At 45.4% G+C, this 26,368-nt stretch overlaps 1 protein-coding gene across 1 annotated transcript in view; it reads right to left on the bottom strand.

The window, feature by feature from the left end:
* Window positions 1-26,282, bottom strand: part of Rimkla (ribosomal modification protein rimK like family member A) — a 29,342-nt gene extending 3,060 nt beyond the window's left edge. The window contains exons 1-3 of the mRNA XM_008835411.2: window positions 26,001-26,282; window positions 7,998-8,228; window positions 3,244-3,330 (exon numbers count right to left, since the gene is read on the bottom strand). Coding sequence (XP_008833633.2) covers window positions 3,244-3,330; window positions 7,998-8,228; window positions 26,001-26,163 — 481 coding nt within the window. The 5' untranslated portion in view covers window positions 26,164-26,282. The remainder of the gene's footprint in view (window positions 1-3,243; window positions 3,331-7,997; window positions 8,229-26,000) is intronic.
* Between the last annotated feature and the right edge of the window lie 86 nt (window positions 26,283-26,368).

Here is a 26,368-nt window from a genome sequence, read left to right on the forward strand (position 1 = left end):
CTCTCCACACACACACACACACACACACACACACACACACACACAATCTCCCAAGCTGTCCTTCAATTATACTCGGGATCCTCCTAGCTTAGCTTCCCAAAGTGCTAAGATTACAAGTTCTTTTTTCAAAATGAAATAATGTATTCCAGAAACTCAGATAAGGGGCCAAAACAAGATCCCAAAGCTCTCAATAAGTTTGAAAGTGGCTAATTAGTGCCTCCTACCACCTCAAGGGTGCCAATTAGTCTGGGCTCATGTCTAGCTCTTTTTTTTAATCCCCCCCCCAAACTTTGCACTGGGCTTGGTACACAGGGCAGACATCCATCAGTGTTTACAGAACATTATTAATTGAACATAGTTTAGAGGAATCCCAAGTGTGGATGGAGAGAGCCAAAAATGATAAGTACAATGTAGAAATACAGGACCTGTTCTATGCTGCTGCCATGGCAAAGGCCTATGGGAGCTCATAGGAGGGAGCCACTGCCACCTTTCACCTTTTATTTCTCTATTTTTGTGGATATGTGTGGTAAGTGTTTATGTGTTCATGGTATGTGTGCATGTGCATGTGGAGGCCAGAGATCACTGTTGGATGCCTTCCTCTGTTGCTCTCCACCTTATTTGTATATATGTGTTAGATGTGTGTGCAGTGCATGCATGCGAGTGTGAGGGTGTATGCATACATGGCACACACGTGGAGGCCAAAGGAGGATGCTGGTGTCCTCCTCTATTACACTCCACTTAAGGTAGTCCTTAAGACAGGATCTCCCACTGAACTAGAAGCTTATTGTTCTGGCTAGACTGGCTGGCCGGCGAGCTCTCAGATCCTTGTCTCTCTTCACCGCCCCCCTCAATGCTGGGGTTACAGACATGTACATTCATTCCCGAGTGCTAGGTATTCTAACTCAGATCCTCATGTTGGCATAGGAAGTGCTTTATGAGCCATTTCCACCATCTCCCTGAGCCCCTGCATGTTATTTCAAAACACAGGGTGTCTCAGTGGGACCTGAAGCTCACCAATTGGGCAAGACCACCTGGCCAGCTAGATCCAGGGATCCTCCTGTCTTCACTTCTCCAGTGCTAGAATTATAGGCACGCGCTACCATACCCAGATTTTTATATGGGTGCTGGGGCGCCAAACTGAGGTCCTCAGGCTGATGTCACTGGGAGTTTACCAAGCAAGCCATCTCCCCAGACCCTCACTTCTTCCTTTTAAGCAGAAGAAATTTAGTATTTGCCATCCTCTGTAGAGAATGGCTCATATTTCTATTGCCCTCTGGGAAAGCATTCTGTCTTGATTCTAAATTCTTTATTTTCTGTTAGAATCACCAATATACACTCTTGTAATCTTCCAGCACCTGATATCCATTTGCATCTCTGTGATCCGATCTTAGCAGGGTTTCTAATAGGTTTGTTCTGCAAATCTGACATCAACATGCATGATCTGAGCAAAAATGGAACAGAGATGGCTTTCCTAGGTTTCCTGTCACCATCACAAGGGGAGTGGAATTCCTCTGGAGTTTTAATAAAAAGGAGTGGGGGAAGGCTAGAGAAGTGACTCAGCCCAGAAGAGTGTTTGCTATGCAAGCATGAGGACCTGAGTTTGAATCCCAGCACCTACATAACAAGCTGGGCATCCTGTGCAAACCTGTGATCCCAGCTTTAAATGAGTCGGGGTGGACACAGGAGGATTGCTGGGGCTTTCTGGCTACTAGCCTAGCTGAAAAACTCAAGTTACAAGATTAGGGAGAGACGCTGTCTCAAAGCAATGTGGTGGAGTGTGATAGAGGAGGACTAACACCTTCCTGTGGGCTCTGCACATGCATGTGCATGGTAGAGTACTTACTAGCAATCATGAGACCATGGATTCAACCTCTAGTACTGAAAAAAAAAAAAAAACCACATAACCAGTGTTCAATTATTCCTGAAATGACTGGACCCCAGAAGCCCAACAGGACTGAAAAAAAAAGGAGGTAAGTGATTTGAAGTCCAAGTGGCAGGGGATTGGAGGTATGTAGTTAAGGGGGCAGTTAGTGTCCATTGGAGAGAGAGTCTACGTGTGTGTGTGTGTGTGTGTGTGTGTGTGCGTGTGCGTGCGTTTCAATGGATTAGAATGGCTCAGATTTCAAAGCAGAAATCAAAAAGACTGAGTGAGCTACTCCATCCTTCAGGCCCAAGGGGACCATGGACATGTCTGTTTGCTTATCCTATAATGCAACAACCTGTAATGTGTAATGTGTGAGCTGCCTGAGAGCAGGGGTTGGGTCTAATTCACGTCTACATCAGTTCCTATATCACAGCAGCTGTCAATACATATCTGTGGAGGTTATCCCACCTTGCTCCAGATGCCCCAAGCCTCTGTGCTATGCCATTTGGGTTGCATAATGAGGTACTTATTCAACCACCACAGGAGGACTAGTCTATTCTGCCAATACCCCTGCCAAGTCTCTACTCGGCACTGAGCACTGTAAGGGGCCTTATAGAGACAGATGCTCAGGACCTGGTCCCCACCCCTGAGCAGCTCAATCTAATAAAGGGAATAAGCACTTAAACCTAAAACTGTCAGAAAATGTAGCAATGTGTCAGAAGCAAGAGTGAAATGCTACAGAAACAAAAAGGGGAAGCACAACTAATTTTGTCTGGAAGAAAGGGAGGGCGATGGGGGTATGGAAAGAAGAAATGACGCTGGAAGCTGGCCTTAAATGATGAGCAGAGCAGAGGAGACAGCACTCCAGCAAAGTAGGACAGCAAATGGTTATGGAGAGGAAAGTGTGTGGCCTACTTGTGAGTGAGCAGCGTCTGGAATGGATTGTGGGGGGGTCACATGCTCCAAGGAGGCTGAAAGGAAGGTAGAAGCTGTCCTCACAGGCTTGGTGCCACTGTAAGAAACTTGGCCTCAATGGGCAACATGGGGACTTGGGAGGGTTGTACAGCGAGAGGGTAAGAAGAGATCTGCTTCAGAGAAACCGTTCCAAAGAAAGAGCAGATGTGCTGGCCATGGATGTGAGAATCTAACCTGCACAGGGACCGGGGTGGGGTGGGACGGGCAGGGGTGGGGTGGGATGGGGTGGTGGTGTGAGGAGGGTCTGTTGCAATAGTCCAAGGTGAGATGAGGGCCTGACAAAAGGACAGTGGAGACTGAGCAGAGAAGACAGAACACGCTGTGAGTTCCCCAGGCAGAACTGATGTGCCGTAGCACACAGCCTCCTGGGCTGAGTACCCAGAAAGTTCAGCAGAACCACTGACCCCGGTGGCCCCGAGTGCTCTTCACCACAACTGGGTAGCCCAGGGGCTCTGCTTCATCGATCATTTTTGAAAAGTCTTCATGCCCACCTGCCAAGAAAAAGCAAGAGTCAGTAACGTGCTGGTGATAGGCAGAGGTCAGTTGATGAAATCAATTCAGACCCATCCAACAGCAGCAGACAGGCATCCCACCCTGTATAAGGTGGGAAGAGAGAAGGGTACCCCATCAGCAGGTCTCTTTATGCATGGAAAGATCACATCTGCTGCAGCTGTTGTAATCCTCACAGCATGCCACAGCTGGTATGTCCACAGTGGCTGAGGGAGCAGAATTCTAGGATGGAATCCCACCCCTCCAGGTGACCGTTCCTTAGGGAATCCCCTCTCTTGAGAGAAGGGCCAGTGAATATGATGGGATATCATTCTTGTGACTATATTAATAATTTGTTGATTTTGAGTCCATCAAAGGGGGAAGGAGGGAGGGTGATGATCTTTGGTGGGCCTGACCTAGTCAGGCAAGCCTTTAAAAGAAAGGGAAGCACGGCACACTCTTGTGGCACACACCTTTTTTCCAGCACTTGGGAGGCAAAGGCAGGTGGATCTCTGTGAGTTCAAGGCCATACTGGTTTACATACTGAGTTCCAAGCCAGCTGTGGCTACAGGGAGACCCTGTGTGAAGGGAGGAAGGGAGGAAGGGAGGAAGGGAGGAAGGGAGGAAGGGAGGAAGGGAGGAAGGAAGGAAGGAAGGAAGGAAGGAAGGAAGGAAGGAAGGAAGGAAGGAAAGGGAAGCATCAGAGACTCTTCTGTTGGCCTTAAAGGAGCAAAGTGTCATGTTGTTATGGAAAGGACCATGTGGCAAGGAACAGCAAGCAGCTTCCAGGACCGAGATTGGTCCCCTATTGATAGCCAGCAAGGATGTAGGGACCTTGGATCTACAACTGCAAGGAAATTCATGTCAGTCATCAACCAGTCAGTTTACAAGAAATCCCCAAACCTCAGATGGGACCACAGGCCCAGCTGGCCCTTTAATATCAGCCTGGCGAGATCCTGAATGGAAAACCAGTTATGCTGGGGCTGGACACTTCTGACCCACAGAAACTGAGTTAATCAATGAATATTATGCTATAGTGCCATGATTTCAGCAGTTTGTCATAGAGCAAAAGAAAACAATCACCGAAAGGAACCGAGCCTGGAGACTGGTCCCACTCAAAGCCTGAACTGGCTGCTTAACATCCTTTACTTTTAATTAAAAAAAATAGTATTGCTCAGGAAAATCTTTGCAGATTATCTTACACACTTCATTGGCTTCCTTAACATTGAACATAATCTCTCCTTGAAAACGTAGGACTAATGTTGTGAACATTACCACCATGTCCATGGGGATGACATTTGCTCTCTATTCAATGGCACCCAGTGAGCATGCTTTTTGGTTCCTGTGCCTGGTGTTTGGCAAGACAACCTTGTTTGCTGTAAGGATACCAACTAACCCTTCTCTGTGCTGTCAGGGAGGTCAGGCAGCCGTCATCGCACTTCTCCTCAGTTAAGGGCTTATGAAGGGGAAAACACTGAGTGAGGTGATTTCAGGAAAGCACAGCTCCAGATGAGGGTCTGAAGGATGAGGCTCGATGTGGGATCTGTGGCACACACCAGGGTGGTTAGGGGGTCAAAACTGTCCTGGACAGATGTGTCTTACAGGTTCATTAGTTGAAGCATTAGCTTGTTGCTGTAAATAAATAGACAACTTGGCAACTTAAATAACATAAATCTATCGTCTTACAGTCTTATAGTTCTAAGTCTGACAAGGGTCTCCCTCCGCTAGAGCTAGAATCAAGGGACCAACAAGCTACATTCCCAGGAGAGAATCTGTTTCCTTAAGTTTTCCAGCTCTGAGAGGCTCTACACCTGCCTGGCTCTTCCATCCTGAAAGTCAGCAATGGCAAAGCCCTCCTTGCACCTCCTCACTCTATCCTTCCACAATTGCATCTCCCTCTGACTATCTTCTGCTTCGGTCTTTTAAAGATACTTACTACCTTCAGCCTACCTTGATAATTCAAGATTAGCAAGACCCCTATTTTCAAGTCATCTAATTAGCAAACTTAACTTTATCTGCAACCTTTTTGTATTTGTTTGATCTTGTATTTTGAGACACATAGTCCAGGCTGGCTTCCAACTTGGAATCCCCCTGCCTCAGCTTCCCATGTGCTGGGATTATAGATGTGCGCCACCATCATGGCACCATCCACCACCTCAATCTCATTTTGCTATGGCATCTATCACACTCACTAGTCCCAAGGATTGGGTCATGGGCATTTGGGGCAAGCCAGTATTCTTGCCCACTATGGTATCCTAGTTCATCAAGTTTTGCAAGGCAACATATTTTATAATACTAACAATACACGCTGTTAGTATTCACAAAAATGCAAAGGATTTGATTTGGAATAATAAGGAAGAAATGTAGGCGATGAGAGCATCTTCAGGAAGATGATATTTTATAAGAGAGGGGCTCCCAACTTCCTAACATTCAACTGATGAACTGAATTTCTTTCTGGTCATCCTCTTAGTGCAGCGAGACACTTGTGCTCCATCTACAGCCTGGACTCTGTCACCCCCTTGATGGTCTATACTATTAAGCCATTCCTTTCCTTCCTTTCTTTCTTCTTTCTTTCTTTCTTTCTTTCTTTCTTTCTTTCTTTCTTTCTTTCTTTCTTTCTTTCTTTCTTTCTTTCTTTTTTTTTTGGTCTTTTTGAGATAGGGTCTCCCTGTAGCCCCAGCTGGCCTGGAACTCACTATGTAGACCAAGCTGGCCTTGAACTCACCGAGATCCGCCTGCCTCTGCCTCCCTCCCAAGTGCTGGGATTAAAGGTGAGCACCACCACGCCTGGCTAAACCATTCTTTTTCAATGTTTCTATTTCCGAAAATGCTCAGTTCTCTGCCATCGTAAACATCACCTCTCAAGCACAACTCTGCAGCCCACCATCAGGCTACTTGGAAGTCATGGGGTACACAACTTGGCCTTCAGCTATTCACCCCTCACAACATGGCTTCTCTCCCCATCACTGAACTAAAGCTGCCTCCATCATACTTTCTGTTGCTAAATTCAACATGTACCTGACTGCCCATGCTGCTTGTCCTCCAGGAGCCACATAATGCTGTAAAAAGAAAAAAGGTTTAAAAACATATTTATTTTTTGTGTATTGCTTGTTTTTGAGATGGTCTCACTATATAGCCCATGTCAGCCTCGGGCTCGTGATCCTCTTGCCTCTGCCTCCCACGTGTCAGTTTCACAGGTATGTATCACCACACCCAGCTCAACTTTATCTTTTCATTGTGGCAACATATACAAAGCATAAAACAGGCATGAACCCCTCCTCATGAACCTCCAGCCCTCTACTTTATTCTGCATGGTTTCACTGACTTGCCTCTTATTCCTGTGACTTCACTCAACGTAATAAGCCTCCCACACCCTCTTCCCCAGTCTTCTTTCAGGAGCTCCAGATTCATTTCTTGCAACCTACAAGCATTGTCACGTGCACATACTACAAACACCTCAAATAGACCTCGTCTACACCAGAATCATCTCTGCTACAGCCACTCACCCTGATCACCAATCTGTTTCTCCCTCCTGTGCTGCTGCTTCAGCTCATGTTTGTGTTCATACCTGGTGATCCATACCACAAGTCAGTCACTGTGATTCCTCTCCGAGAGGTGGTCAGACATCCTGCCCTGTATTTCTGTTGCTTCTGTAATTCCTGAATCTGCTCACCAGCCTTCACTCTTACTCTTAGTGCATGCCATCGTTGCTCACTCATTGAAGAAGTCTACCACTACTTACCCCGTGTCACTCACTCGCCATACAGTAGCCATGTGATCTACAAGGTGACTCTGACAGCCACTCCCTAACCACAACACCTGTCAGTCTCTGGCTAGCTCCATCTCCTTGACATGCTGTATGCAGCACCCTCTTATCTGTCCAGTCTCATTCATAACTCTCTCAGGAGCTCACACACTTAACCTCCTTCAACTACTGGCAACTAACTGACAGTTAATCACGTTCTCTTTACTCTTATTTCGCTCCCTACTCAGCCAGCCCTTCTTTTAGCTTACTGTTATCCCTTTAAGGAAGTGGTCCTTGATGTCTTCTAACCACAGCAGGAGCTCTCCTAGGTACTTCTGTATCACTCAGGAACACTGACCACACTGCACTGAAGTTGCCTATATACTTCATATACTTGCTGTCTTCTGCCTCAGATGAGGTGGGAATGCCCTCAGGGTAAAACTCTTCCTACTATAATGCAAAGCCTCTTATGGCAGCCAATGCATGTTTAGTGAATGCCTTACAGACGGCAACAAAGACATTGCAGGCAGAGGGGTTGGTCAGCATAAAGACACATGTTGAGTCTCCTAAGATGAACAGACTCACACAAGAGACAACTGAGAGGGAGGGAGGGAGGGAGGGAGAGAGAGGGGAGAGAGAGGGGGGAGGGAGGGAGAGAGGGAGAGAGAGAGGGAGAGAGAGAGGGAGAGAGAGAGGGAGAGGCACCAGTGGCTTAAAAGAAATTCTCACTGGGGCATGGTGGCACACGCCTGTAGTCCCAGCACTTGGGAGGCAGAGGCAGGAGATCTCTCTGCGTTCAAGGCCAGCCTGGTCTACATAGTGAGTTCCAGCCAAGCTGGGGGTAAAGGGGACCCCCCTTTAAAAAAAAAAAAAAAAAAAAAAAAAAAAAAAAGAAATTCTCAACTGTATTTCCAGGATACTCACCATAGGAGAAGGTATCTGGCATGGGTACCCCATGTCCAGCCAGCTCTTGGAATGTCCAGAACTTGTTGATGCAGTTTAAGATGCTCTGTGGGCGGTTGACCAAGCGGCAGCCCAGCTTCTCTAGGTGCCTTAGGACGGTGATGTCGCTGTCAGACTGCACGGAAGGTGTGGACACTCGCACAACCACGACATCCGGGAAGGTGGTGAGGGCCTTCTGGTTCAGCTGCAGGCCTGCAAGCAAGGGCCACAGTGAGCTCTGAGCTTCTCAGCGCTTAGGCCACCTGAAGAACTGCTTCCAAGACTTCTCAAGACTGCATCTAGCAGGAAGAGAGCCTCAAAGCAGCCGCATGGACATCCTGGTACACGTCACGAGAAGGCACCAGTCCTCCAGCATATGGGCCGAGCATGATTATGACACAAGGAATGGAGAGGAAGAACAAGAAAGCAGAGCATCAAGATAATGCAGGTTAGAAGAATCAACGGCAGGGATGCAGCCTGACCCTCCTTCCTTGAGGGACTGGTGATGCTCCAAGAGCAGTGGCTCAGGAGGCTGAAGGTTTCAACAAGGCAGCGCTGCCCACTCTGGAACCCCAGCCTCACTCTTCCATGACTTAACCTCAAGAAGATCTGACTGGAATGTTATGTAACCACCTAAATGTTCTTTTTTTCTTTTGAAATATGGTCTCACTACATAGGCCAGGCTAGCCTCAAACTCAAGATCCTCTTGCCCCATGTTTTTACAAGTGCTGAGTCTATAGGCCTGTGTGATACCACATCCAGCTAACTGGCCTTTCTGAACATACATCTTAAATATTCAAATGGCAATGTTAGATAGAGAAACAGAATTCAAGGGATACTATCTAGAGTGCTTGCAAGACCTGGGTTCTACCCCCACTGTAGTCTGATCTCATTTGACAGAGAAAAAAATTCCAGCACTGTTCCCCAAAACACCTCAGGAATCAAAATTATAAATTATGTATTTTGATCGCAAGTATGTAAACAGATGCAGGTTGGAAAAGGCTAGAAGAAATATGCATTTTAACAGTGAGTGATAAATTATAGGTAATTCACTCTTGATATTTTATTTTATTCTACTTGAGACAGGATCTTGCTATGTAGCCTGGCTTGCCTGGCATTCACCATATAGCCCAGGTGGCCTTGACCTCATAGCAATCCTCCTACCTCAGCCTCTGGGGTGACAGGATTACAGGCACGTGATCCTATAACCAGCTCTTCTTTATGCTTTTTATTTACTGAATGACTTCTGTGCAGAACTCTTTGGTTTTCCTTCAGTGATCCAAGAGGTAGAGCTAGCCATAAGATGATTCTGACTGTGAATTCTGTGATGACTTCAGTCCCTAGAACAGTGCTTGGTACACGGTAGGCATTTGCTGTTTGTTGAATAGAAGCAGCAGGCAGACAGACGTGGCTCCACTATCTGAGTCTTCCACTTCCTTAGAATGGAGTGGCTGAGGCTCACTGGCCACTCAAAGATGGTACAGAGGGAATGTGGGGAGCCCATGCAACCTGCTTGGCGCCTCTGAACCCTGATACTCTGTGGATTAGCTAACTCTAGACACTCCCAGCATCTAGGGTACACCCAATACCTGGGGATGGAATGAGGGAGACTGGATATGGGATGCCTGGGGCAGTGAGAAATGAGTTCAAGGAGTTCCTGGGTCTGTCAAAGGAGTTTCCCAAATACTCTAAAGAAAAATTTTAAAGCAGGGCATGGTGGCGCACACTTATAATCCTAGCACTCAGGAGGCAGAGGCAGGCAGAGCTCTGTGAGTTCAAGTCCAGCCTGGTCTACATGGCAAGTTCCAGGCCAAAAAGACAAAAACAAACAAACAAACAAAAAACACCAAAAAAAAAAAAACCAAAGAAAGAAAGAAGAAAAAGGAAAGAAAACCTTTAAAACAACCACCTTCCAGGCTTTAACTTAAAGCACCTTGTATTTCCAAAGTTATGGACTGCACTATAATATAATTCTGAGAGAACAGAAATGAAATTACAATTTTTCCATCAGGGAATAGGATGGTGGTGTGGCTCAGTGGTAGAGTGCTCGTGTACCTGTGTAAAGGCCCGAGTTCAAGGTCATCTACTAAGCTGGCTCACACATGGGAGGAGTGTTATCTCCTAAAGTGAGTGAGGTGGCATACACCTGTAATCTCAGGAGCTTGAGACAGGACAATAAAGAGCTCATAGCCTGCTTGGGCCACACAGCAATGATAACAGTGATAAATTTACAGTACCAAAGCTCTAAGTTGAGAAAGAAAAATGTATCTCTAAAGCATAAAACTCAAACCAGACAAACAAAAAGCAACCTACTCACAAAAGGATTATATGGATCTAACTTACATATTAGTTCCACTCTAGATGTTTAACTGATATTGCTAAAAAAAAAAAATGTGTGGGTAAGCATGTGCAGTTAAGGTGCTATAAACCCAGGAAGTGGAACATGAGTCTCAGGGCTGATTTATAAAGAGCAGCCACGTTGCCTTCACTTTGCCATTAGAAAACAGTATTGCTTTCCCAGAGTTTAAAAAAATCCCTTGCCCTTCAGTCATTGAAGAAAATAACGGGAGAGTGGGGAACGGGAAAACTGGAAGACAAAAGAAAAATTACCCATGTTGGTCAAAACAGTGATTAAACATCGAATGCCTGGGTCAGCCTTACACAATGAGGTAATAGATGCAAAAACGCTCCGAAAACCAACGAAACACTACACATATGCAAGGCACTGACACTGTCATTACACGGACATTCCACTAAGCAAGGAGAGCAACTTATGGAGATTTTTACCACCCAATGAGTAGAACAGCTTGGCAACAGAAAAGCAAGAAGCAACAAAAACATCAGGCTTCCAAATCCCAGCATGAGCCCACGGACAAACAGACTTCCACATGGAAGAAAAGAATTCAGTGTGTTTCTGAAAATACCAACCACAAGGTGCACAAAGAAAACTCAGCCTCAGCAAGCAGAGCCACGGACACCTGAGAATCTTACCAGGACTTCATCTCTTCTCCAAAGGTAAATCTTTGGGCCTGGCTCATTCCAAATGAAGCCTTTAAACAATGAAGAATGGAACGGATTAAAGTGGAGCCGAAAAGGCTCTACCAAACAGTAAGGCAGGTCTGGTGCTGACTGCTGCCGCCCAGCTCTGTGCAGAGGGACATGTTAGGGTTAGGGTTACGCCAGCCCTCTATATCCATAGGTTCCACGTCCATAGATCCAGCCAACTGCAGATAGAAAGTACTCGAAAAATTAATTCGCATCTATACTGAATAGGTAGATTTTTTTCTCTTGACATTATTCTCTAAACAATGTGAATATAGTATAATGGCTATTTTCAGAGATGGAGGTATAGTTCAGTGGTAGAGCACTTGTCAAGCATAAAAAAGGCCCAGGATTAAATTCGAAGCCCCCACCCCAAATCCAAAGAACCCACAACTATTTACATAGTATTTCCATTGCATTGAGTATTCTCAGTGGTCTGGAGGTGTTCTAAAGTACAGGAGGATGTGTGCAGGGTACATGGAAGACTCTGGAACGATCACCAGTGAATACTGAGGGATCTTTGTCTGCTGAAAGTTCTGATACTCTTGTTCCAGGCCGTTCCACTCACCCTCAGTTCACTCTCTTCGCCTTCACCATCACATTTCTAGAACGTGACTTCTGGTAAAGAGACTACTCTTCACAGTGGCTTCAGTGGAAGCGGGAGTCACATGTGGCCAAGAACAATTTGGATTTGGGGCTGGCTCTTGGTAAACCTGCCTGCAAAGTCTGAGACCTTTAATCAGGTAGTTATTGCCCATAAGCCTAATTCAGGACAGAGCTTGCTGAATGCATCCCCTTTCCCAGGATCCTTAAGAGTTGCACTGAGATCTGGAGGCTTCAAGCCCTTGGCATGAAGACCCGATGCAGGACAGGAGGAGGACCGGGCTCTGCTTGGCTGCATGAATGGAAGGAAAGTTCTCAGCAGCCAGTGAGCTGCACTGGCCCTCAGATAACAAGGGATTTCACATGTCTGGGCATCACTTTAACTTGGGAAGATGGGGAAGGAGCTGAGCAGCTTTGGGCTATTCACCATCAGTCAGACATGTGGATTGGGCTCAAGATTTAATTATGATTAGCCTCAAACAGCTTTAAAAAACTAAACTAAAATGAGCATTCTGTCTTGAAAGAAGTCAGTAAGATAGCGGATTGGAAAGATTAGAGCCCAAACAGGTTAGTTCAATGGCCAGGCTAACAGAACTCAACTTCTTGAAATTGAAAGAGAATTTGTCCATCTTTTCTCTAAAAAGAATGATCTACTTTGACTGTGCCCTGCCTGATTTCTTCTTGAACTCGCTAGTTTCATCTGGAAGTTTTTGTCCCAGACAGAATCTCTCTGTAGCCCTGGCTAGGCTGAACTTGATCTCAAGAGATCCACCTGACTCTGCCTTAGTTGGGTTTAAAGACTTGTGCCACCATGCGTGGCTCATTTGGAAATATTTTTCCTAATATTTTTATTTTTTAATGTGTATTAATATACTGCCTGCATGTATTTAAGTGCACCTATGTCACACAATGCTCATGGATGTCAGAAGAGAACATTGGATCCTCTGGAACTGGAGTTAAAGACGATTGTTAACCACCATGTGGGTGCTGGGAACTGAATCCTGATCTCTGCAAAAGCAGCCAGTGCTCTTAACCACTGAGCCATCACTCCAGCCCCTCATTTGGAAATATTTTAATGTATTAAAATCAAGTACAAATGCTGTAAGTAGTGGTACACACCTGTAATCCCAGCATTCCAGAGGCTGAGGCAGGAGGATCACAACTTTGAGACCAGTCTGCACTACATGGCAAACCCCAGTCTCAAAACAACCACAAAACAAACAAAACCCAAGATAGAAGAGTAAGATACCTTCTCCAAAGAATCAAGTCTATTTTTACAGCCTTTATAGTAGGATAAATTAGACAAATTAAACTGTGCAATAGCAGATAAATGTACTTTATAATGGATCAATAGCTTTAGTATGAGATAAGCAATCATTATTCTAAAGTAGAGCTCCGAAACATAGAAACCATTCTCAAACACTCACCCCAAGAGAGGGAAGAGGAAGCCTGGGTATAAAAGGTGCCCGTGGAGACTGGAGAGACAGCTCAGCAGTTAAGATCACTTGTTGCTCTTACAGAGGCCCACGGTTTGGCTCTCGGCACCCACATGATGGCTCACAACCATCTGTAACTCCAGTTGCAGAGGATGTGATGCCCATTTCTGGTTTCCATGGGCACATGGCACACACATGGTACATATACACATATGTAGGCAAAACACTCATACACATAAAAATTTTTTTTAAGTGCTGTCAGTCAGATGTGACTCTGGCTGATGTTTTTAACTGAGTATCTAATCTGTGTTGGGCACTTTCCTTAGAACTTTCATATTAATTATCTCATTTAGAGGCCTCTTATAATATGGACCCTGGGAAGAGATTTGACTGTAGAGACCTGGCATTTATACAAAACTGATAGATCAGGGATTACGACCCTCCCAATCTGTTCACATGTCACTCACTATGTACACACACACTAACACCCCTGGCTTCACAAAAGGAAACTTTGACACTAACCTGGATCCAGGCATGCTGGGACACAAAGCCCTCATGCACAAAGCAAGCAGCAGAAATAAGGACGCAGTGGGACACGCAGCATGAGCGCCAGCAAGGTGCTCACAAGCACCTTTTAGGGCTATAGCATTTAGCAGGATCATGCAGCTACCCTGGGGCAATGAAGCTCTGAAAGGTGCTAAGAAGGGGATCAACTATCTACATGGGTCACCCTTCGGATGCTCTGCTGTGTTAAGGAGCAGCTGTGCCATTGCTGGCTCCTGTCCCTCTCCAGCTTTCCCTCTCTCTCTCTGCTCCACCCCCCCCCCCCGCACTTCTAGGAAGTGGTGATTTTGATTCCCAAGTAGATACCATCCACTGTTCTTACCCTTTTAAGGTTCTTTGTAATGACACCCAAAGAAATCTCACCGCCACCTCACTAAAACCCACAATTACTTACGTGGTCACTTTCTCTTCCCAACTGCTCTTTGGAGGTCATTTAATTCAATGTGGCCTTTATTGAACTGCTAGTTTGAGTCACACACATGATTAAGCAGGAATACAAAGATGAGCCAGGCAGTCTCTGCCCACCAGGAACTTACAGTCCTCATGGAGGAAGCTAGAGACGTGACTTAAGCCTTCTATTGTTTCATATTCATTCAGGAAATATTTATCAGCTACTTGGGTTGATCTCAGTTTGGGTTTGCCCAGTACACCATGAGACTACAATTTAAGTGCATGTAGACCAATAGGTAGGAATTTCAAGAAATTAGCACAGTGAGGCTGGAGCGGTGGCTCAGCAGTTAAGAGCACGGGCTGCTCCTGCAGAGGACCTCGGTTTGGTTTTCAGCCCCACACCCTCTTCTGGCCTCCACAGGCATTGCACAACATATATACATATATACATGCAGGCAGAACATGCATACACGTAAAATTTTGCTTTAATGCTCGTAGAGAAGGCAGGAAGGGACTGTGGTAAATTAACAGTGGGTTGCCATCCTCTGGGGGCGGGGCTGTAGAGGTTTATACAAATACACCTGGCAACTTAGAACTTTTGTATACCAACTTGGCTTTGGTTGAGGCCTGCCCTGGGAGAATGGCCTTAATTCTCTGGCCCTTCTGGTGGGTGATTTGCTCTATGATTTGAGCGCAGAATGGGCTCCTGGGACCATGGCAGGCCATCAGACAGAGAGGTACAGGTAGTGATGGCAGAAGTGGAGCCCAGTGCAGTGAAATGGTAAGGGCTATGCTGGATGGCTTCAGTTGTCAACTTGACACACCTGGGAAGAGGGAACCTTAATTGAGGAATTCCCTCTATTGGCTGTGGGCGTGCTGTGATGCATTTTCTTCATTGTTGAGTGATGTGGGAGGGCCCAACCCACTGTGGGTGGTGCCACCCTTGTGCAGGTGTTTAAGAAAGCAGGCTGAGCACAGGCCAGGTGAGCAAGCTAGTAAGTAGCATTCCTTCATGTTTCTGCTCCAGTTTCTGCCCCAGGTTCCTGCCTTGATTTCTCTTGATATCATATCGTGACCTGGGAGTTTTAAGATGAAATCAAATCCTTTGCCCCCCAAGTTGGCTTTTGTTAGTGCTTTTTTGTTTTGTTTTGGGGTGGTGGTGGTTTGAGACAGGGTCTCCCTGTAGCCCCAGCTGGCCTGGAACTCACAGAGATCTGTCTGCCTCAGCCTCCCAAATGCTGGGATTAAAGGCACGCGCCACCATGCCTGGCACTTTTGTTAGCGTTTTATCACAGCAAAAGAAAAGTGACTAATACAGGGGCAAAGGGACATGGGAGAGCTCCAGACAGCCAAGGAACAGGTGTTATCTTAAGGAGAGGAGATTGAGAGATATGAGTGAGAGCTGGAATTTAAGAAGACAACATAAAACTGTTATTAATGGCTTAGATGCCCTGTGCAGAGCAAAGGTCTTTAAGAAGAGCTACCAGTCTTGTGGAGGTGGGGTGGGGAGATGTGCCAAGTGTTCCAAAGGGCCAATGTTGCAGTGCATGATGGTTAAGGAGAGGGGAGCAGTTGGGGTGGTTCTCTCCTGCCTGGTGGAGAGAACTGAGAGCCATTTCAAATAGGAAATACCGACTCCAGTGAGTCTGGGCTCAGAAAAATGATGCGAAGCTAATAAATGTGCCTGTCCAGTTCTGGAAAGGACCCAAGGGCAAGGGCATAGTGTCTTACAAGTGCCATGTTCAGGGTGAAAGGAAAGACTCAGAAAGGCTTTGCAAGAAATTGAAGCTATGTGAGATGGTGGAGGCAAAATGGATAAAGACCTGGCCTTCCCATCAGAGTCCCCATTGAACTGTTTTCTGACACTTGGTTGGCAAGACACAGAAGTGTCTGGATCTGTTTCCTCTTCAGTAAAATGGAGTTTGGCAAACCTTCCTATCTCACTTTCCATATCACCAACAGTACCACCACCTCACCAACATGATCTTTCTAGAAACCAGGAAATAAGTCTCATCCAGTCCTTTACTCCTGTTCATATCAGTCACTTGAGATCCCGGTCTCTGAGGCACGTTGTCTCCCTGGACTCCAGATTCCATATGACTCTAACACTGCCTCCTTCTTGTCCTCCAGTGATAAGAATCAAACCCTAGGCCTCACACATGCAAGGCAAGCACTCTACCATTGAGCTGCACCCCTGGCCCTTACATTGCCTTTTCTGGTTCCACCTTCCAGACTTCCTTATATATCCTCTTGAACCTAATCAATGGGTTGTAAATTCCCTTGCCAATTTTTCTCAGTGAGCCTTTTCTTCTTTCTTCTGAGTCTAATAGAATCCCATCTTTCCCTGGTGACACTGTTTCCCTCAATGGCCCTCCTACATCCTGTTTTCCCATCTCCTCCTCCCAGACTGCTAGGCCTAGATGTAGTGATGGATGTGCTCCCTGGTCCTCACTTCAGCTTCTAGACCATTTTCCCCTCACCCTTCCATACACTATAACAACTGTCTCATCAGCCTACATAACACATTACCCAGAATCAATCCCCCACTATTCTTGAAGCCTCACCACCTGACTCACTCCCACGTTATAAATACTGGGGATATCCTGTCCCTGTGGAGGGCCCTCCCACTGGCCAGGTCTTTCAGTTTCTGGAGCTCCTTTTCTCCAAGGATGAGGTCCACTATCTCATTTCAGTCACCTCCAAGTTACATTCTAAACGGTGCAACTGTCATAATTACAACCCGCATCTTCTATCTTTCCAGATTGCTTCTTTTAGGGCCCCAACTCTAACCATACTCTGACCCCACCAGGAAGTATGATGCATGGAACCCTCCATCTTTTCTCACCCACTTTCTATCGTCATTTGCCTTCTCGCCCTATTCAAACTCCATAGCTCCATAGTCAAGTACCATAGTCACATTCTTGCAAATGCCCTCTAGTCCCTGAACTCACTGCTTGTTGGGATAAACCATGATAAATCTGGTCAGAATGAGACTCTACTTTTATCTGCTTTTTTTTTTCTAAGACAGAGTCTCCCTGTAACCCCAGCTGGCCTGGACTCACTATGGAAACCAGGCTGGTGTGTGCCACCACGCCTGGCTTCTACTTCTTATGTGTTCCTTTGCAACAGAACATACCTAGAGAAAAACATAGAGACCTGCCAATCTCAAAGGTATCTTTAATGCTGCCTGGCTATCATTATACTTCCCTAGTCTATTTCATACCATATTTCATACTTTCTTGTCTCAAATCTTCACTACTTCCTTCTACCTCACTGTCACTCTTCCGAGGTAATCACAGAACTCCCCGACTCCTCTCTCCTTTGAGACAAGGTCTCATGCCTCCTAGGCTGTCCTGTAACTTGCTATATAGCCAAGGATGACCTTGAACTTCTGCTCTTCCTGCCCCTACCTCCTAAGGGCGAGGATTACAGGTGGTACTGGGAATCAAACACAGGACTTCATACATGCTAAGCAAGCACTCTACCAACTGAGCTACATCCCCTGCCTAACTTCTCTAAAATCTCCCACTATCACATCTACCTCTATCTATACCTGAGAATATAGGGTACCTTCTTTCTTCTTATGATGGCTGAACCATCCTTGTTCCTAGCTTGGAGTAATGCTTGGATGTATGTGATGGATTTTAATCACCCCTTTTACCCTTTAAGGTGCTATGTTTCCTCTCCGGTGTCTCGGTTTCTCCCTCTCTATTGACTCACTGACACCAGCGTTCAAGAGCATCAGTATTTCGTCTGTCTTTAAGCAAAGCCTCTCATCCCTAAATCCCCTTTGATCTTTCATCCTATTTTCACCTTCCTTTACAATGAAATCCTTAAAAACTATGCATCTTAACTGTTTTCTATCCCATCACTGGAAGTACCTTTAGAGTGGCTCATGCTAAATCCACATTGTTAAATCAATTTTCATTCTTTTTTTTTTTTTTAACCTGATCTACCAGCAATGTCTGATGTGGTCTGAGCGCATCTTCCTTCTTGAACTACTCAGGCTACCACACTCCTGGGTTTCCTCCATCTACTCCGCCCTTCTGTCTCTTCCCCCTCACCCTACTGGAATGCCCAGAGCTTTCTCCTTGAACCCTTTTCTTTCCTATCTAGTTTCCCCCAATGGATGTCGATAGATGTGTACTTTGATATCTCCTAGCCAGGCCTTTTACCTGAATTCTAGTTCTTTCCTGAAATTTCCCAATTGACATTCCCACTTGGGTGTCTACTGAGCATCTCAGACGGACACACTTGCCCAAGCCTACTCCTAATTCATTCTTTCCCTGGGAGTAAATGGCAGATTTTACTCTCCCAGCTGCTCAGGTCAAAATCTCTGATATCTTCCTTCACTTGGTTTCCACACACTGTAATATCTGACCCAGTGGACAAATCCAATAATTCTGGCTTCCAAATCTGCCTGAACCCAGTCATTTTCCATCCCTTCCCAGACATCATTCTAATCCAGCAATTGCCGCACTCAAATTGCAGCCATACCCCAGGTGACTGTCCTTCTGCCTCATTCCCACAGCTTGTTCTCAGCACACTGCCTGTGTGGCCCTGTGAGCCATGTCCCCAGAGTTCCCTCTCTGTACTCTTGTCTTTTCTACCCATAGCTACTCCCTGATGGAGGTAGAATATTCAGTTTCTCCTTCTCTATTGGTCCCTGATACCAGCATAAAAACAAGCCATTATTTCTTCCTCTTCAGGAAAAGCTCTTGTCCTTGGGTCCCTTTTGAGTTTTCATCCTATTTTTCACCTTCCCTTTATGATAAAATCCTTAAAATGTTCTATCTTTACTGCCTTCCCCTCTGCACAAAGCTCTACAGTGGATCCCACTTCGAAGTGCCACGCATGGATTCCCATCTTTTCACTGTCCCTCACCTGCTCCAGAGACTGTGATCCAGAGTGAAACCAGTATCCACCACTGACCCAGGGCCCTGGGTGGCCATCTCTTCTAATGTCCGCCTCCTTCCTCCCTCTGATCTTCCACCCTGACCTCCTTGCTGCTCCCTCCCCGCCTGGACCACTCTGCTCTCCACAGCTAAACAGCATGCATCCCGACCTCCCTCAGGTCTTGACTAGAATTCATGTCTGGGTGAGGACCACCCCAATCACCCTAAGACTGCAGCCCTTCTCCACCTCCTATTTCTTCCCATTTAAGCTTTTTTCACAGATATGCCATATACCTTACTAACCTTACTTATATTCTACCACAGTCTAGAATGTAATCCTGGAGAGGTGATGACTTTGGGTTCTTTTACCCTAGCACTTAGAACAATACCTTGCATACAGCAGGCAGTCATCAGACATTAAGTGACAGAATAAATGCATGGATTAAATCATAACCATGAGGGTGAAGACCATGTCTTCTTACTTGCCAGTATATATCTCCAGGACACTGCCTGGCAAGGAGTGGGTACCCAGTAACACCTGTTGAATGAAATGGGTGAAAGAAGAAATAGGATTGTCGTGAAGAGGGCTGGAGAGATGGCTCAGTGGTTAAGAGCACTTAATATTCTTGCAGAAGATCTGGGTTTGGTTCCCTGCACCCACATGGCAGCTAAAAATGACCCGTAACTCCAATTCAGGGAATTGGATGCCCTCTTCTGACCTCTGAGGGCATGCACACATGGGCTGCACTTACATACCTGCGTGCAAACCACTCACCCACATAAAATAAAAATAAATCAAAAAATTTAAAAGACACATATTTAAAAAGACAAATATTAGCCAGGCATGGTGGTATGTGTCTTTAATATCAGCACCCAGGAGGCAAAGGCAAGGGGATCTATGTGAGATGGAGGCCAGACTGGTCTACAAAGCAAATGCCCTCAGGCCAGCTAGGGCTACAGGGAGACCCTGTTTCAAAAAGACCAAAAAAAAGACTGGTCTACAAAACAAAGGCCCTCAGGCCAGCTAGGGCTACAGGGAGACCCTGTTTAAAAAAAACCAAAAAAAAAAAAAAGACATTAAAATCTTAATAGAGGTACAAAAATAAAGATTATTCCTTATTTATTTATTTATTTATTTATTTATTTATTTATTTATTTGGGGGGCTTTTTCACTGTCCCTTACCTGCTCCAGAGACTGTCATCCAGAGTGAAACCTGTAGCTTCAGCTGGCCTGGAACTCACTATGTAGACCAGGCTGGCCTTGAACTCACAGAGATCTGCCTGCCTGCCTCCCAAGTGCTGAGATTAAAGGCATGCACCACCATGCCTGCCAAGATTATTCCTACTCATTCCTTAACACAAACTTTGAGTTACTTTTTTAAAAAATTTTATTTTTATTTTATATGTATGTGTTTTGCCTGCATGTGTGTAAGTGCACCCATGTCATGCAATGTTGCAGAGGTCAGAAGAGGGTGTTGGATTCCCCTGGAACTGGAGTTAAGGACAGTTCTTAGCCACCATGTGGGTGCTGGGAATTGAACCCAGGTCCTTTGCAAGAGCAGTCAATGCTCTTAATCACTGAGCCATCTCTCCAGCCCGAGTTACCTTTTAAAAAAATTTATATAGGAGCCAGGTGTGGTGGCGCACGCCTTTAATCCCAGCACTCAGGAGGCAGAGGCAGATGGATCTCTGTGAATTCAAGGCCAGCCTGGTCTACATAGTGAGTTCCAGGACAACTGGGGCTACAGGGAGACCCTGTCTCAAAAAGACCAAATATATATATCATGTAGTTCAGGTTAAATGGATCTTGAATTCCAGGCCAGCCTTGCTTGGCAACACAGCAAGACCGACTGTCTCAAATTGAAAATAAAAGGCTGGCATGCAACTCAGTGGAGGAGAGCTTGCCTAGCATAAAGAAAGCCCTGAACTCAACCCCCAGGATCACAGGTGAAAAAGAACCAGACATAGAAATTGTTTTATGGGGCTGGAGATGTAACGTAGTAGAAGATCACTTGTTTAGCATGTATGAGACTCTAGGTTCAATCCTCAGTGCTGTATAAAAATAAACACATAAATAAATAAATGTGGCTTCCAAAGCTTGAGCTCTCAAGTTAGAGAAGGAATGCTGAATCATTCTGCTCCTAAGAGGCAGACCTAACACGGCACCCTGTCCCAGGTCAGACTCACTTTCTCTGTCTTAGTATTTGTGAATTTGAAACTATCCTTGTCAGTTCATGATTCTGACTTGTGGGTGGTCAGAGAACTTAAATCTCATTAGCAAACCTGTCCTCAAGTAATGGCTCTTACAAAAACTTGTATATGTCCAATTGTGATCTCCACAGGAGCTAACTACAATAAAAAACCTCTTGTACTTTACAGTACAAGTCTCATCTACTCCAGATTATGCTTTTTTTTTTTCTTTTTGGTCTTTTTGAGACAGGGTCTCCCTGTAGCCCCAGCTGGCCTGGAACTCCCTATATAGACCGGGCTGGCCTTGAACTCACAGAGATCCACCTGCCTCTGCCTTCCAGATTAGCCTTTTAAGAACTTCACTCAGTCATCCAACAAACATTAACTGAAGACCTACTGTGTACTGGTTATGGAATATATATTTGAAGAATCAGATCAAGGGATAAAATCTTGTAAACAAATCAGAATAAAATCCAATGAGCACTATTCTAATGTTATTTGGCAGCACATGGAAGAGACAGAGTAGGGAGCTCAAGAAAGACTTTAGAAAAGATGAGTGACTTGTGATAGATTTGAGAAATGAATTAAGTTCCACCATATGGGAGGAACCAGATGGGCATCTCAGATAGATTGTGGTGCAAGTCCAGGAGTCACAGGGCAACATGGGAAGCCAGTACCAACCAATGCACAAAGTAAAGAGACAGACAGAATACTGAGTATGGTTGTAACTCCCCGCTAGTGTGATATGTGCAGTGACCTTTATTGACATCTATGAGGGCTAAGAAGTAAAAAGAACCTAGCACAAACCACACACACACACACACACACACACACACACACACACGTCATATTACTATGACTATTATTACTACTATTATTATTTATATGCATTTGGTCTTATTTACCACTTATGCCTAAGGGTTGAGAATAATTGATAAATATTTGTTAAATGAAGAATCTGCAGATTCTAAAAGAAAATTAGATGGTTAGATTGTTACGATTTTCATAATGTTAGACTCACAGAGTGTTATAGGAGGATATTGTCTATAGGATTGTTCTAGTCACCCAAAGACCATTGCCCTTTTCTAAGAGCCTCCCCCCCAAAGCTGTGCTGGTCAGGGTAGTTCACTGGATTAAAATAATAATGATGATGCCTTGCATTTTATAGTATTTTCAATTTCTATGTAAAGTCATGTTTAAAATAACTGCAATCTTTACATTCAAAACTTTTAAGCCTCTCGTTTAAATCCTGATTCCAGATATCCCCTGAAATGGTGATCCCCATCTTTGGGCTCCCACTAGCCTCACAGAGAAGACTTAGGAAAGAGCATAAACCAAGCTTCTGAGGTATTGCCTGCCAATACCCTCCCCAAATATAAAGAAGCAATGGAAGGGGGGGAAGGCATGAAGGCTTTGTACAGGTTCCCTAACGCCCTGAACTACATGGTTACTGTGCAAAGTTACTGCATAGTCTTAATTTAATTCAATGTAGTCCAAGCCCACCTCTTTCAACTGAGAAAGATACTACAGGTTACAGACATCCTAAAGCACACTTACTCATATCAGTAGGCTGGGTATTAGGAAATGAGGTTTTGAACTATGGTTCTGTTGTTAACTAGATGGATGGCACTAAGAGAGTCTCTTCATCTCTTTGAGCCTCGGGTTTTTCTTTGCCAAATGAAGGGGTCAAAATGACTGTTCTTGGGGCTGGAGAGATGGCTCAGGAGATAAGCGCATTAACTGCTCTTGCAGAGGACCTGGGTTGGATTCCTAGCACCCCATGGCAGATCACAGCCATCCATAACTCCAGTTCCAGGGGATCCGATGCCTTCTTCTGACCTCCCCAGGCATCGCGACATGAGCACACTTACATACATGCAGGCAATATACTCATATACATAATAAATAAAAATAAAAATTTTTTAAAAAAGGATGCCTGATCTTAAAGCCTTTCCCAGCTCATATTTTAAGCTTCTCAAATGAGAACTAGCATATCATGGCAACTCTACATTTCTATACTTCTAAGAAGTGAATTCTAGAAATTTTTTCAGAGAAATACTTGGGCTCAGCAAATTACCAAGGGGTTTCCTTAGTTTGACTATAGAAGAAACTTGGAAATATCTCATATATCTTTATTCATTCAAAAACATTCACTTAGTGTCTCCTATATGCAGTGTGTTCCTCTGTGCCAAAAAAATACCTGTCCTAAGCCAGGCGTGGTGGTGCACCCATTTAGTACCAACTCTTGGAAGGCAGAGGCAGACGGATCTCTGTGAGACAGAGGTCAGTCTGGTCTACATAGTGAGTCCCAGGCCAACTGGGGCTACAAGGAGATCCTGTATCAAAAGAAAAAAGCGTCTTCAATTTCTCCACCCAACAAGCATACAACTATATAGACTTTCTCACAGTTAAAAAGAAATATTTTCTGGGCGTCATGGTGCACGCCTTTGGTCCCAATACTCAAGAGGCACAGAAAGAACTCTGTGAGTTCGAGGCCAGCCTGATCTACACATCGAGTTCCAGGCCAACCAGGGCTGCACAGTGAGACTCTGTCTCAAAACAAAATCAAAAACAAAAAGCAGAAAACAAAAAACAAATAAGAAGTAATTCCTGGTTCGTGAATAATAAGTTCTATTCGATTTTAAAACACTAAAGTGTTGTCCTAGTTTGCTTTCCTGTTGCTGTGAATAAACAACATGGCCAAAAACAACTCGGGAAGGAAAGGGTTTATTTCGTTTGTACAGTCCATCACTGAGGAAAGCCAAGGCAGGAGCAAAGACAGGAACTGAAGCAGAGATCACAGAGGAAGGCCGCTTACTGGCTTGCTCAGCTACCTTTCTTACACAGCCCAGGCCCACCTGCCTAGGGACCACAGCGGGCTGGACCCTCCTACATCAATTAGCAATCAAGAAAATGCCCCACAGACATGCCCACAGGCCACTCTGCCGGAGGTAATTTCTCAACTAAGGTTTTCCCTTCCAGGTGACCCTAGTTTTTGTCAAGTTGACAAAAAACAGCATAGTGTTTAAATGTTTTTTGAAGTGCTAAGACTTAATTTTCTCTTTTCCTACATCTGATCCTTTAAAATGGAGTTTTAGATACAGAGAGCAATATCCAGCTCGTGCAGAATTCATGATGGATTTACAAGATGAACGTGACATGAAATTCTGATTACTATATCTCAAAAAAAATCTTTATAATCTGCAAAATAAGTGCATCTTGGGAGTGGAAAATGTATATATTAACTACTTAAAAGAGATCACCAAAATTTAATAAATCCTTCTATTTAAATGTGGATCTGAAACATGGAATTTTTCAAGCCTGGAGAACCTCAACTCGTGATTTGGTAAATGAGAAACAAGGAAACAAGATGCAAAGATAAAGTGACATACTCAAAACAAAGCTAAGATGCTTAACAGCATCAGAAAAGCCGAGAAGCAGATTCTTCCGTTCTGGAATCAAGTTCTTCATTAACCAATTGGGAGAGTTTCTAGCAAATCAAGGCTTGAGAGACAGTACTCTTTACATTCAAACGACGCCACTTTAGATTAAATTTAAGGCACCTAATGTTTAAGCGCACTTCTCCAAAGGTATGTGCAATCTGCTAATGCACACGGGTTTAGGTAAACTTATGGACGAATAATCTACAACGGATACTTTCACTTAGGGACTTATATTCAAAACCTGCTCAACATTTGGAGTCCCTTCCCCTGCTGAAGGGATTCCTATTTAATCAGAGAAGGGCTGGAATAATATATCTCAAGAGGCATCCTAAACTACTCTTAAGCCCTCTTCAGTCCTGGACCCCCTGAAATTAAGTGAATACTCCCGGGCCAGATTGCTGGAGACACAGCTATGGAGCCGGTGAGAGGGGGTTCCTAAGACATGCACTACTTATACAAAACCGGCTTGTATTAGGATAACAGGACGGCCTGAACACATACTTAACCTTTTGAGGTTAGAGTCAGGGACGATAACCATGTCTTAGCCAAAACAATCTCTTGGACCCAGCAGTGAAGTGGTAAGGTCAGAATGGTGTGAAATGTTGACTTTCCTGGAATTAGAATTAGGAAGGAGTTAAAGAAAACCCCTCCTAGGTTTCTCTTCTGTTACTATCTCCAGAGGTGATTCCAATCTTTCTTAGCTGTCCTCCATATGTAAGTTCCCAGTTCGGGAATATTATTATTATTATTGTTACATGTGTATGAGTGTATTGCCTGCACGAGTGCATCTGTGTCGTGCAAGGCCCTGCAAGGTCAGAAGAAGGCGTCGGATCCCTTGGAACTGGAGTTACGGACGGTTTTTAGCAGCCTTCTGGGTGCTGGCAATCGAACCTGGGTCCCCTCTGTCAGAGCAGTCAATGTTCTTAACCGCTGAGCCATCTCTCTAGCCCGGGAATAATATTCTATCCAGGGGATTGGTGATGCATACACACCGCTGGAAAAGTTTCCAAAACATCTGTCATAAGAGCAATTTTGCAAATTCAGTGTTGGTTTCTTACCTGTCTAGACTGGGAGGGTACCTATGCAAGTAGAATTTACAAATTTGGGGTTTGCACCTTGATAGGTGAATTTGGCTTCAGGTGAATTTGAGCACCACACAAAACGAAGTCTATTAAGTAAATAAAAATCCCATTCTCTAATCCTGGCCTCAGGGCAGTTGGTGGGTGCTTCAAAGGAGCTATCAAGGTGAGGGGTTATCTCTATGCTCCGGGGGATCTTGCAGGTGGAGAGCAGACGGCCTGTGGGACCCGGAGAGTTGTCTGCAGGTTGGAGGCGAAGATTTGGCAGGGGGTGCGCGCCTCCCTTAGCCGGCCCTCGGGGACCCCTGCGCCCCTCCCCGCCCCCCCGGGGGGGCTCGCTCACCTAGGTGGCCGCCGACGACAGTGACGGCAATCTGGTCCATGAACACCGCCTGGAAGCGCACGTCCTGCTCGGAGCAGCGCTGCCGGAGGGCGCGCAGGATCTGCACCTGCGGGTAGTCCTCGCGGATGCGCCGGTCCGTCAGGAACCAGATCTGAGAGCACATGGCGACCGTGGCGGCGGTCCCGCGCTCCGCGCCGACCCTCCTTCGGCGTCCCGGGCCGCTCACCGAGCAGGACGGGTGTCCGGCGTCCGGACCGAGCGGGCAGCGGCTCCGCTCCCGCCGGTGCGCCAGGCGCCTCTGCAGCCCTGACCCAGCGAATCTGCCCCTCCACTCCGCGCCGCCGCCGGCCGCCCAGCCAATCAGCGCG

This window comes from Nannospalax galili, unplaced genomic scaffold, assembly GCF_000622305.1.
Source record: "Nannospalax galili isolate Female #2095 unplaced genomic scaffold, S.galili_v1.0 scaffold577, whole genome shotgun sequence".
NCBI lineage: Eukaryota > Metazoa > Chordata > Mammalia > Rodentia > Spalacidae > Nannospalax > Nannospalax galili.